Source organism: Sceloporus occidentalis, unplaced genomic scaffold (genome assembly GCF_023333645.1).
Source record: "Sceloporus occidentalis isolate IW3139 unplaced genomic scaffold, rSceOcc1.0.p SCAF_362, whole genome shotgun sequence".
NCBI classification, from domain to species: domain Eukaryota; kingdom Metazoa; phylum Chordata; class Lepidosauria; order Squamata; family Phrynosomatidae; genus Sceloporus; species Sceloporus occidentalis.
Window position 1 is genome coordinate 203,606 of NW_028317342.1, and position 13,056 is coordinate 216,661.

A 13,056-nucleotide genomic window follows, 5' to 3' on the forward strand; every position below is an offset into this window, starting at 1 on the left:
GACCAAGGAGAAAGCCTGAAATAATAACAGAAGTGAAGTATATAAATCTGGAAATTCAATGAAACAAAGGATCAAATTCATAAGATGAGTTACAGCCAGGGCCGGCCCAAGGCAAAATGCCACCTGGGGCGAATTTTAAAATGCCACCCCCCCCCCCATTTACCCCTCTCCCTCCGTACTCCTTGTACTTACCTTTCAGCAGTCCTGCGGCGAGTCTCCCTGTTCTGTCTCGGTGCCGGCTTGTAATGCTGAGTGCCAGAAATCTTCCAGCACTCAGCATTACAAGCCGGCACCGAGACCGAACAGGGAGACTCGCCGCAGAGGAGAAAGAGAGGGGCGCCGAGCGGGTACTGACAGCTTGGTAAGCGAAAACCACTCGGCGCCCCTTTCTCTCTCTTTCGCTTAAAAAAAAAAAAAAAAAAGGGCTTGGGGCGGCAAAGTGCCGCCTGGAGCGGTTGCCCCACTCGGCTCCATTGTCGGGCCGGCCCTGGTTACAGCAGAAAAGAGAGTAATGATGTCTAGGCAGATGTGTTGAGACTGCGTTATTCCAAGACCTTTATGTTTCATGTCCCTGGTTTGTACATCTGGTTTTTAATTACATTAGATACCCCCCATTTAATAACATTGATGTGTCCAGGCTGTAGCCGAGGCCAGAAAGTAACGCCACATCCTGGGGTCCCAAAAAAATTAATAAATCAAACATTTTTGTTAATGTCGAGCCATGAATAAAAATAATGAATAATCATAATTTTAAAATAAATGTATTCATATATACATCCATTCTGCTCAGGAGCTCACTCAGTGTTACATTTGTTCAGGAGGCATCGTGCGTCTGTGCAGGTTATCTGTATTATAGCAATTCTGCTCATTTTCCCTGTGAAAAGCCCGCTTTGGGCATGATGTCACGTTCGTGTTTGTGAATCATCGTCTAGCCTTTTTGTAAATGTTTCATTAAACCCTGCTTGCCGTGTTCCCATTTCTCTTACTTATAAGATGGCCAGACAGTTAAATGAGATCTCCAGACAGTCAGTGGGATCCTGATACCGAATGAAAAGAAGCCAAGGAGTATCTGTAATGAAATCGTGTCGATAAAGGTATAGAGTTAGCCATAGAAAGACAAAAAGCAAATTTGCTAAAGATGATACCTTTATTGGCTTGCTGGCGTATTGCAAGCTTTCGAGACTATCTGGGTCTCTTCTTCAGGTATAATATGCTCCTTGTTCTGGCTTTGGCTTGAATGTTGGTAGATTGACGTTGGAATTGTGTTGTTTCATCAAGTTGTGTTTTTCAGCTCAATTTGAAACTTGAGTTTGATGAATAGACCCCGCTAAATAGACGCAATGTTACAGGATGCACCCAGGGCCGGAATGGCGATGGAGTACTGGCCCTGCGGCAGCCTGATAGCATAAGTATCAGTGTGTATTGTATCAGCATATGTAGCGTGGGCTTATCCTTCGGCTGGCCGTTCAGATCGGGTTCTTGGTGCTGTGGCTCACTGGGCATTAGTCCGATGTGCCAGATGGCCATTCCGACACCTGGACACCAGTGTCTGTGACAAGGCTTGTGGAGATTGTTGCTTTGGGGTCTGCTGTTTGCTAAACGTTGTCTTCACGCACGCGCCTGCCTTTGTTGTATTGTCGTGATGCATCAGGAAGACAGCGGTTCATTACTATAGATATACTGTAACACTGCGGTCGCCTCCTTTCAGCTCCTGCAATTTATAGGCGTAGATCCTCAAGTTGTCTAGGAAGGCAAAGCTGACACAGTATTCATTAATAATAATTTATGATGATTATTAATATCTTCCCATGGCCTAATGCACGAAGATAGAGCTATGTATGGAAACTTGGTTATACCGTTAAACTGACTGTATTTATCCGCTCCCAGAGTCATCATGTCACTTTGCCGGAGGCATATGTGTCACGTACGCGGATATGGCAGTGAGCTTTAAGACAGACTTCGCCAAGAGGTTCTTATAATACCCGCTAGCTATCTCTGCTCCTGCAGACGGAGAATTTCCAACAAATTACCCTGATATACCTATGGAAATAATCTCATGACCTGGCCATGATTTCATAGAAGGAGGTAACCTGCCAGAGCGATGCTATCAGAATTCTAACCAAAAGTCTGATGACATCATTAGCGGTAGATATAGGAGCTTCAGATTCCCCAAAGCATTTTTTTATGCAGAGTATTTTACTAAAATAGATTCATAGATCTGTATAGATTTTACACAGAGCAGGGCCCTCGTCTCGTACTGTGCCAGTGTATATTAGCATACGTTACTCTTATTGTCACATTGAATGTAGTCCATTCTAGCGTTCCCTACTGACATTCTATAAATAATGTAACAAACTTCGCGATTCCAGGTTTAGTTTCTACGGTTTGTCTGCAGACACACAGCCATATTTTAATTTCTTTCCCCTCAAGCATGAAATAGAGTCTGTATTTTCCTTGACCCCAGGTGAACAAGAGATTGACTTCTAGACAGAAATCTGCAGGCATTACTGGGGTTGTGGCCACGATGGGATACAGAACATATCGCCTGAGGCTAATTCACAATGGAGGAGATATTCCCCCGGGCCAGTCAGTTGAGAAATTCAGTTTCCCACTTGACTTGTCAACTCCTTGGAAGGATCCAGCGTGTGACGTCTTCATGCTGTATAATAACGATGACTATTTAGGGTGACAGAGCTGTGACCACTAATCCAAATTGATTGATCCAAATCACCGTAAAACCCAGCTCCCGGTGTCAAAGGACTATGGTTTATAACAAGTTCATTAGTCCCAATTAGTGTGTTCTGCCTCCGGATATAAGATGCCCAGGGAACAAAAGCTTCTCCGACAGATACTTATATAAAGCAACCATCCTTGACATATTTACATACCCTATATCTGGCTGATTGCTAATCTTTTCTTACCGGTCCATCGTTGTTTAACCAGGCTTAACATTCTAATGGAGTTGTGAGTAACCCATCTGATGAGCCGCAATCCTTAGGTTTAAGTGTTTAGGGGGTCACATGGTGAATTGAGATAAGATAATAACCGCTGTCCGGACACATCTATCCATTAACAAGGTGGGTTCCAGATCTCTAGGTATGCCATGCAGGTAAGGGGAACATCTTTTAGCCCTGCTAGCGCCAGAGGTGTGAGCAATGTACTCGGGGGGGTTGGGGGGGTCAGTAAGTACCGTATTGGCTCGAATATAGGCCGCACATTTTTCCTCCACTTTAAGTCTTTAGGTGCGGCCTATATTCGGGGTCTAGCGCCCGACGCCCGGGACATGCCCGGTGCCGGTGATCGTCCGCACGATGCGTTTTACCTCTCCCCCCAGACTCCCGGGTGTCTTGCGGGGGACATCTACGCAATACGCGTATACAACTTCCGGTGCCGGCACATCCGCTGAGCGCCGGCACCAGAAGTTGTATACGCGTATTGGGTAGATGTCCCCGGCCGGCCCCGCAAGACACCCGGGAGTCTCCTCTGGTAAGTCGGGGGGGGGGGGCAGAGTGGCAGCATATCTCGGGGGGGAGGAGGAGGACAGTGGCAGCATATCTCGGGGGGGGAGGAGGAGGACAGTGGCAGCATATCTCGGGGGGGGAGGAGGAGGACAGTGGCAGCATATCTCGGGGGGGGGAGACAGAGTGGCAGCATATCTCGGGGGGAGAGACAGAGTGGCAGCATGTTTTTTTGGTGCTTTTTTAAAGAAAAAAACTTTTTCTTTAAAAAAGCACCAAACTTTTAGGGTGCGGCCTATATCCGAGCCAATACGGTATTTCTAAACCTTCACCATAATCAAGTTCTTTACTTTCCTTCTGTAAAACATCACATAGAGAACTACAGATAATACGGTGTCTGGTAAAATATATATCTTATGAAGCTGAATGCTGGCTACCACCCCTCTCCCCAAATGGCAAGATGTCCAATATATAATAAACACGCATGTCTCTCTTTCTCTTTACAGCTTCATTAGAGGGATTTGTGGTTTACAACAGAACACGTCCACGCTTTATACGGACAGCTTCAATCCAAGGATTATTCTGCCTCCCCTCTATTTTCAGTGGAAACGCACCAGAACGGAACTCCGCTCATCATTAAGTACTATAGAGGTTTGTTACGGAAAGACATTGACCCGCGTGAAACGGATGTACTCCTCCAAACCATGGGAGGAAGACGCAAGACCTGTGACACTAAGGAGCCTGTAATAGGATGAAGACTTATAGTTTTATTTTGCACTCCACTGAATCTTTCCACCCTTGACTCCGGACCGTGTGTAGTTAAAGAAGCTTGCCACTTTAACACAGACGTCCCTTGATATCCAGCAGGGTACAGCGGTGCAGTGTAAATATTAGGAGTAAGCCCCTTCACGTGCACATTAACATTACAGGTCATTTAAAAATGGCTGCCTGCTGCACTGTCAACACAGACCTTCCTCTTCCCTGCCAGACATGGAGTATTATACTTAGGGTGGTATATTTAGCCACGTAGCCCACCCTTATTATTCAGTGACTCCTCTGTGTTCAGACTACCCCTCTAAAAGCAAAACCCCAGTACAATGATAGAAGATGAAGGTTAGAGATGAATTTTATATTATAGCCATGCTTATATATACCATAAAGTACATTTTTGTGCATACACAAACCGGCAGAAATGTCGCCCAACAAGAGAGGGGCTGTCTACGACAAGGCGGTTTATTGACGATCCGTTTCATTCCCCTACTCACTCGTATAAAGTGAATCATTTGCATAACACAGAGCAGCAACGAGCTGCGGTTTGTAAATATGAAGGATGTAATTAAGGGGAGGGGAGGGGAGGGGAGGGGGGGGTGGGAAAGAAAGTTTTCTAACTTTTTAAATACTTTATTTCACTACGGCGTACGGCTACTGTTTGGGTCTGTATTGTGACGAGCCAAGACACGGTGAGGCGTTGTCACTGAAACTCAGGCAGAGAGGGACACGATCACACTGATCTACGGTATATACCTGTGTGTAAAATATATATTTATTGTGTCTGCTCTTGGAAAGCGTGAAAAATCTGTGCCATCTGGTCTTGTACATACATGTTTGATCCTGTAAAATAAAACCCTTGACCGTGTCGATGCCGTTTTGCGGGTGATATGAGATGTACTGAGTTTTGCACAGGGCGGTGATGCAGGGTTTATTGTAGGTGAGCAGCGATTGACTAGCAGATTAGCCGACCTCAGAATTATCACCTTCACAGGTTTCAACATAAACTATATTTTATTTATTCACGATCCTTTTCTACACGCGCTACAAAAAAAAAAAAAACGGTAGGTGGAACAGCATCATTAATGGGTTTTAAATATTTAAAATGTAGCATCAGAATCATCATACTTGATGCCCAAACCCTTCCTGGATTTTAATTCTTTCATTGTGTAAAATGTTGCCTGATTCATGATTTTTCTGACTCTTGAGTAGTCTTAAGGCACAAAAGCAGCCACTGATACGTCATTACCTGGAAACTAACAGGTTTCCTAAACCTTTGTCTTTTGCATTTCTTCTGCATAATCAAACATTCGGGGTGGGGGAGAAATAATGAGAATTGCCAAACATGCTACAGCGGTCGGTAACTTGTGGCTCTTAATGGAGCAGCAGCTTTAACTATCACAGACCTACTTTTATATAAGCATTTGAGATTACTGATTTAAATGCCAGTGATTGACCTTGGCGATGCTGAGAACACTGGCACGACTGGCATATTTAATCACTTACATGTCCTTACATGTCTACTACCCATTAAAAAAAGGAAACACGCAAATCCTGATAACATGGGGGCTCACACATCACATGGTGGGTTTCTAATACACAGTCACATGGAACCTACCCTTTAACAAGTCTCCTAACCCAATACAGCTGTCATTCAACATGGAACACCATATTTACAGTCCTGTCGATTTATCTCCTATTGTCTACTAGTAATAAAGTTTAACTATTCAAATGTTTAGATCTTTAATTTAAAACACATGTTTAAATATCTTATTCTTGTGATCTACCAATAATTGTGTAGCAGGAATGTAGATGGAACATACTCAGTAACATGGCATAATTTAGCATGTGATGATAGGACACATTGGGCAGTTTTAGCACACGCCATGCCCTCATCAGCACCGCCATGGCTGATAAGTCTGGATTTATTTTTCCAGAACATATCTGAAGTAGTTAGGACTTTTCAGTAACAGTTCTGACAGTATGATGTCACCGTGACATTTCAGACGTAATCGTTTTTGCCGTTTGCTTTCTAAAAATACTAAATTATGGACACTGCATGCATTTCCCATATGAAACCGCAAATTTAAACGGGAATTCCCTTCAGGGAAAAGGGACTATAGGGCAAGTAAACAATGGGGCGGCAGCGGAAAAAATCTATTTACTAATTTAATAAAATGTTTTTTGCAACTAGACCAACAGAAGAAGTTTGACAAAAGGCAACTGCCACGCTCTCGTAACTTACAACTATACACACACACTATACCTATATATTACTGCTGTGCTCTATGGAAGAGCAGCTATCCTATTTTAAATTTGCCTCTTACAGAAGGAATCCAATGCAATATTCGCCAGTGGATTATGGGAAAATGAACAAGACATCCTAAATATGCCTGCAAAAGTCACAGCTCAACAACTGGATAGACAGGCCTGGGAAGGCTTTGCATTCTGAATCCCTATTGCTCCAAAATTTAAGGGACAATATGACTGCGGCAACTTATATTACTGCGTAAATAAAGCTAACATTAAAAAGACAGCAGCTGACATGAAGGTAGAAACATAAAATCCTAATAATGATTCCTTAATTTATATATATTTACATATATAAATTACACCTTAAAAAATGGGCCTCTGCACCCACAACCGAAGGCATTATTATATAAATAAAAAAAAAGGTAAAGACAAAGGAAATCATGTTGTCTGAATGTTGTAATAACTTTAATGTATTTAGCATTTTACAGAAGTCTGGTTAAAAATGCAGATTCTAAATCCCCCCCCATTCCCTCAGACAGCTGGTAAAACACTTTCTGCAAGAGGATTGTTTATAGAGACCGATCGGCTTAGCTGTCCGATATTAGCGACTGTTTGCACAAACGACGGGGAAAAACAAAAATTATGCCAAAGATTTTCTTGCAACTTCTCACATCATTCCTTACAATTTGGGGCGCTCCTCTCCTTAACGGGCAGGGGGTGCCCTCAGCGTCTCCTTGCAACGGGCTGGTAAGATCTGACCGCGTGGACGCACCAGTTAGTTGGCTTTGGCGCGGAGCTGTGCTCTCTTGCCTGTGACGGCCTGGAAACCAGTTTTGATGCTGGCCACGGAGCAGCGCGAGTGGCAGGTCTCACACTGTAGGAAATATAACCTTGTGTCCTTTTGAAGGATGGTATCGGGCGACCGACAGGTGTGACAAGTCACATACTCCTCTGCAAGAAAAGTATTTAGGTACAATGAAACCACAAGAAACATTTACACATCTCTTTCCACCGATCTGTGCAAAGAGTAAATATCCCACTGGGGTCTTTTCAGTTGCAAGAGATCCAAGCAGTCTACAAAGGATTCCCCCCCCCCCCCCCCGTGGTGTCATGATGAAGTCACTGGGCTGCTTTGTTTTTAGTTTTAACATTTTTTGACAAAGCATAGGATGTAATCATGCATCATGAACCTTTAACGCACGGTCCTTGAAGAGGTACTATTACATCATAAGTTATTAAAGGGCCAGTGAGTTCTGCAAAGTTTGCCCGGTTTAAAGGGTTAAATAAGGAGTCTATTGTGCGTCGTGCCATATATAAAATTTTTATTAGTATCTCTAAAAGCCACAACAAACTAGACTTACTGATATATCTTCTGAGGACATTTTCAATTTGCTTCTGCTGGAATCTGCCTTTGATTACTAACTGGTTGTTACCATCTATGGATCCACTGGCAGGGAAGAAAGGAAAAGCAAAATCAGCACAACGTTAACTAAACAATTCCTAAACCAAACGTTACACGCATTATGAGGAGAGAGGCTGGCTTTACATTATTCAAAGCAAGTCAGGGACATGAAATATTTCAGATCTCCTACCACCAGTTTAGTCAATTAAATTCTCTGGAGCTTATTTATGGCAGAATTTGCAGGACTTCAGTATTCATTGTGTAGGGCCAACACTGGTAAGCTCTTCTGCAAGAAAAGCTGAGCTGGCCCTGTACAATGCATAATTCAACAGCCGAGGGAGATTCTGGTTCAGATCTGCATTCAACCAGCCAAGCTCTTTGGGGTAAATAGTCTGTCACATTAGCATTGGAGGGAAACATCAGTTTGAAAAACTACCAAGCTACCCTTACTTAACCACCTGGCAAGAGTGAGCTATGGTATAAAAAATAAAAATATATATAATACTGAAGACAATGATGCCCAGCGTTAATGCTCTCTTATAACCATGAAGGCAGTAATAATGCAGGAGGCCGTTGATGTAACAATAATTGATGTTTGATTCTCTTAATTTCTAGGCATAAGTATCTTACTGAATAAACATCCCAAGTGGTACAATGGAAGAGCCACTTACCTTGTTCCCAATTCAGCTAGGAGGAAAGCCAGGAGATGTTTTGGCTGACGATGTAATCTGAAAACAGACAAGAACGTCATATTAAAGAAATGTAGGCAAATTTAGGAAATGGACAATCACACTGATGTAGAAATCACTCACAGTTTGCAGATATCAGTAAAGTTCACGAAGGAGGTCTTCTTTGTTCCTACTCTGACCACCTGAGGTGGCTTCATGACAAATTTCCTCTTCTCTCCAGCCACCATGTCTGGGTTTTTCTCCCGCATGATGTTAAACACTCTGTTTAGTAGCTATAAAAAGGTAAAATAATGTTTAATACCGCCAAAACGGTCTTCATATCTAGTCTATAAATCTTTGTAAACAATACACCATAGAAACTATACATATCCAGAGCGGGTGAGATTAACAAATACAAAAACGTATTATGATTCTTTATTTACTCAATTACGAAACAGATGAATCCAAGGTGGACATTTTCCACTAGTAATGCATTAGCTTGTCCTATCTGCGTGTTGTGTTAAGCCAGACCATAATTACATCAGGTTCATATAAATAATAAACTGTCAAATAATAATAATAAAAAAAACCAAACTCTCCATTGTGTTTGTTCAGTAAGTTGCACACATCCAAGATTATGATTAAAAAAAATTCTTAAAGTGAGCCACACAACACGAAGTCCCAAACAGAAGAGGTCTTGTAGTGCTTTCTGTATAAGGTATGGAACTAGGCAGACTAGGTGGGCCAACAGATTATTCTTATCCATTCAACTATAGTCCTGGGTATTATTTACTTGGCCACAAAAACATTTGGAAGGATCTCTCACCTCATCGTATGTATAGTCCCTTTCTGTGCCTGCCCATGCAGGACCAAGCTGGGAACTGAAGGATATTCCATCATCTTTCTTGTTATCTTCTTCTTCAAAAGCTGAACAACAACATGTGAAGCGTTAGATGTTTCTGTGCCAATCGTCACATACATTATTCTTCAAACACCTCCCTCTATATTTACCTTCATCTTTGTCAAGCATATCGTCTTCCTCTGGAAACTTCACATTTTTCTTTTTCTTCTTTTTGCCCAGCATGATATCCAGGTCATCTTCTTGGGATTCTGTGGCTTCCTGGACTTCAGTCTCAATTTTGAGATTCTGTGAAAATATTGTAGGGATTTAAGATTCATGGCGGCAGCAGCAGCATAATTATTAATATGATCGTTTGCTCAATAATGGAGAAGCCAGTGTTTACTCCCGCACCTTAACAGCCTCTTCCGCTTCATCCAGGTCAAATTTTTTGGTTTTCTTTTTCTTCTTCTTCTGATTCAAGAAATTCAGGTCATCTAGATCATCAGGGGCATCTATAGCAGAGAGAACATTTTTCGTTTTTGTATGAGCATTAATAGCTCTATGGTGGCACACTTACCCTGTCCCACCTAAAAGGGGTAGTGATTTACCGTACTCATGTTTAATGATGAAATATCTCAGCATGGGCAATAACCCTATGTGTTGTTGCACTGAAGATACGATCTTGTGGACAGATTAAAAGCGACTTGCTTCAATATTTTTAAGGAGGCTTTAAAGAAAGCATTATTTAGAATGTAAAAGGAACAAGGGTATAGATTGCCCTACACAGAACCACAACCTACAGCTGAGAGGCTAGTGTGGACTGCAGTCAGTCTTGATCTTATTCTTATCAGGAGGGGAGAAATGAGAGCTGGGGCTAATTGTCCCCAGAAATAGCTAAAGCATCAATCAGCCTAAATAAAAAGTACATTTGTGGGCCTAAGGGATGATTTGGCTCAGAATTTGGTTGGTTTCCGCTCTGACCTTTTTTCCTGTAAGCCTCGTCGTCTGCCTCCACATCCCTGTCTTCCTGGGGCTCTGGTTCGACCTCTTTGGTCTCCGGGACCTGAGTCTCCTCTGTCTGTGGCTCTCCCCCTTCTTCGTCCAGCATGAAGGGCTTCTTCTTCTTCTTTTTCTTCCTGGACATGGTGGGGTCGAAAATCATCTGCAAGGGACAGATGAACACTGTAACAAATGCCCTTACAATACTATATATATTTAATACGTGTATAGTAAAAGAACCGGGGCACCATATAATATATAGAACAAAAACTTAACTTCTACATTTTAAGCCCTAAATGAACCTGTGATCATACACAAAACAATGCTACAGAGGGTAAAAATGTTACCTATACATTGTGCTGAACATTTTAATGTAAGCTCAAAGCCTTCATATCCATTCCATCGCAGACAGCATAGACATGAAATCATGGCCTCCTGTTGGGATGCGAGTGCACATACAAGCACCGCCTCAGTAACAGCATGCTATGAACACGCAAAGGTCTGCGGGTGCACACGCAACACGCAACCCTTTTCAGACAGTCCCAGAATCGCATGGGCGCACAGCATATGCCAGGGCACATTTCCGTCATTTTATAATTTGCCATCGTTTTTACAGGCGATGAAGCAGACAGGTCCCAGAAACGGACTGAGCTCTAGAACAAGATGGAATTCTAGAAGGAAGATTCATCACAGCAGCGTTAAGCTTTAGCACATTTATCATAACTGCCGACAGCTTGCGCCTTTTCTTTTTAGCCATTGCTTTGGAGACTAACATATGGACTGTCACGGAGCTGGCTAGTCCGACCGACTACCTCCGCTGTCCTGTGCTCCCTTAGCCTGGGACACCACACTTTCCCCGGTTCCCCAGTCACTAGCCGAGACTCAGTGTAGGGTAAAACCAAACGAAGACTGACTTATTTTAGACACACAGAGCTGGATATATCCAGCAAAACACACATTAACATAAAACAAGACATTGGGACACAAACCGCCCCCTTAATCTGCCTCTCAGAGACAACAGGGGCAGTAACGGGATTAACAATACAATAGGGGGAGACTGATTTATACAACATTAAACATCAAAGAATGGCGGTCACTCCGTGGTTTCAGATCCTGGCTGTCTGCCGGAGATAATCCTCTCAGCCAGTGATGAGATGATACTGCTGGGGGTAGCCACAGAAGTCTTTACAAACCCAGGGCCCATAGTCAATAGGGAGGAGGCTGGCAGTCAGGCTTCTCCAGTGGCCCCAGTGATGGAGGCTTCCGTCACATGGACAAACTCCTGTTATCTAATCTCGTAAAGGTGTCCTCAATCAACAAGAGTCAGCAATTTAGCAAGAAGGAAGGCTCCTGAGGACACACAATGACCGCTCACGCGGTATACATGTGGGGGTTCCCAATACATATATGTACCGGGCATCTATATGAAGACATACGTTCATTTAGTGGATCGAACTGTGAAGCTTAGGAAGAGTGACAGATCCACCGAGTTCTTTGTTAATGAAACTTTGGGCAGACACTTCTATATGTTTATAAGGAACCAGTTTTAAACATTAGCTTCTTGGGTATCAAAAAAGGATTTTTTCTGAGTCAAAGCCGAGTTTAATCCGAGCCGCGATCTCCGGTCATAAAACCTACCTTTCATCTTTTCTACGATAACGCCCGGATCTATTTAGAGACATTTTAATAGAGAGAGAAGCCGGTTTCCTTTCACTTTTGAAAAGGAATCTTTTTCCCTCTGCAGATGTCTTATAGAGAAGTAAGTACTCCAGGCACAACACAAGATAACACCAGGAGCCAGCGATGTACACAAGCCGATGATCAAGTACAGTAGCCAAAGCTTTGTGTTTATACACCAAAAAAGAATCACAATAACTATACATTTACAGGGAGCTGGGGGTTAAATAGCCCTCATGGCTCCTAATTACAATGTTGCAAAAGTAAACGTGACCTCACACAACACACCCTGCCAGCGTGTATGAGTGATACAGATGACTTAGCACAGTATATATCCGGGCGATGCTATATACATCACGTATAGCTATGATAAAAGCTGGCAGGCCGAGGCCATATTTACCAGGAAGGCCCACTATATGGGGGAAGCGCGGTGCTCGTTCCTAACCCACCCGAGTTCTGCGGGTTATTTACCACAGGCCTAACCGGGTCTGAATTGCCGGTTCATTGGCCGGCTACACCCATCATGCTCAGGCTGTGTGTGGGCCCAGGGCGCCACTTCCCTAATACTACACCATGCGTTGTCCTCGCCCCTCCACGACACTCATTTACCCCTACCGCGACCTGCGCCCCCTCAACCATAATCCAGGCCCCGTCTGTGTGCCTCAGCACATTATGTTGTAGGCCGGGGCCCTGCTTTGCTGTGGGCCCGCGCACATGTCCCGCTGCCCTCGTGTTTCCCCGCCGTCACTTCTCACCTCGTCTCCGGACATCTTGTCGTTAGGTTAGATAATTATTACTTCAACTCGTATCCGCACAGCCCACTAGCGTTTGTTCAATCCTCGGTCTGTTTCCCGGTATCTCCGCTTCGCCCGGTCTCTCTTCTTGCATCAGCCACAAGCGTTTCCTTGCCGGCGCATGCGCACTGTATTACGTGCCGCGTCACAAGAAAAGCGACTAGGGAGAGTTAGAAACACCCAAGACACAATCCTG

General features: G+C 43.5%; 1 protein-coding gene across 3 annotated transcripts; it reads right to left on the reverse strand.

The window, feature by feature from the left end:
* Window positions 1–7,254: 7,254 nt before the first annotated feature.
* Window positions 7,255–12,836, reverse strand: LOC149273627 (eukaryotic translation initiation factor 2 subunit 2-like). 3 transcript variants are annotated; one of them, XM_089506076.1, is made up of 9 exons: window positions 12,822–12,836; window positions 10,372–10,552; window positions 9,811–9,902; window positions 9,561–9,696; window positions 9,376–9,476; window positions 8,694–8,842; window positions 8,553–8,609; window positions 7,841–7,926; window positions 7,255–7,430 (listed from the first exon to the last, which is right to left on the reverse strand). In XM_089506076.1, the coding sequence occupies exons 1-9, from the start codon at window positions 12,834–12,836 to the stop codon at window positions 7,255–7,257; spliced, it is 993 nt and encodes a 330-aa protein (XP_089362202.1). The 3 variants fall into 3 exon arrangements, with proteins under 3 accessions (XP_089362202.1, XP_089362201.1, XP_089362203.1); XM_089506075.1 differs by having other exon boundaries at window positions 9,802–9,902; XM_089506077.1 differs by lacking the exon at window positions 8,553–8,609 and having other exon boundaries at window positions 9,802–9,902.
* Between the last annotated feature and the right edge of the window lie 220 nt (window positions 12,837–13,056).

Excerpts from the sequence above, each read along its gene's own strand:
- LOC149273627 (XM_089506075.1), bottom strand. Across the intron at positions 9,903-10,371 it reads CGAGGCTTACAGGAAAAAAG|ATGCCCCTGATGATCTAGAT; the intron begins GTCAGAGCGGAA and ends TCTCTGCTATAG. Across the intron at positions 9,697-9,801 it reads AAGCGGAAGAGGCTGTTAAG|AATCTCAAAATTGAGACTGA; the intron begins GTGCGGGAGTAA and ends ATATTTTCACAG.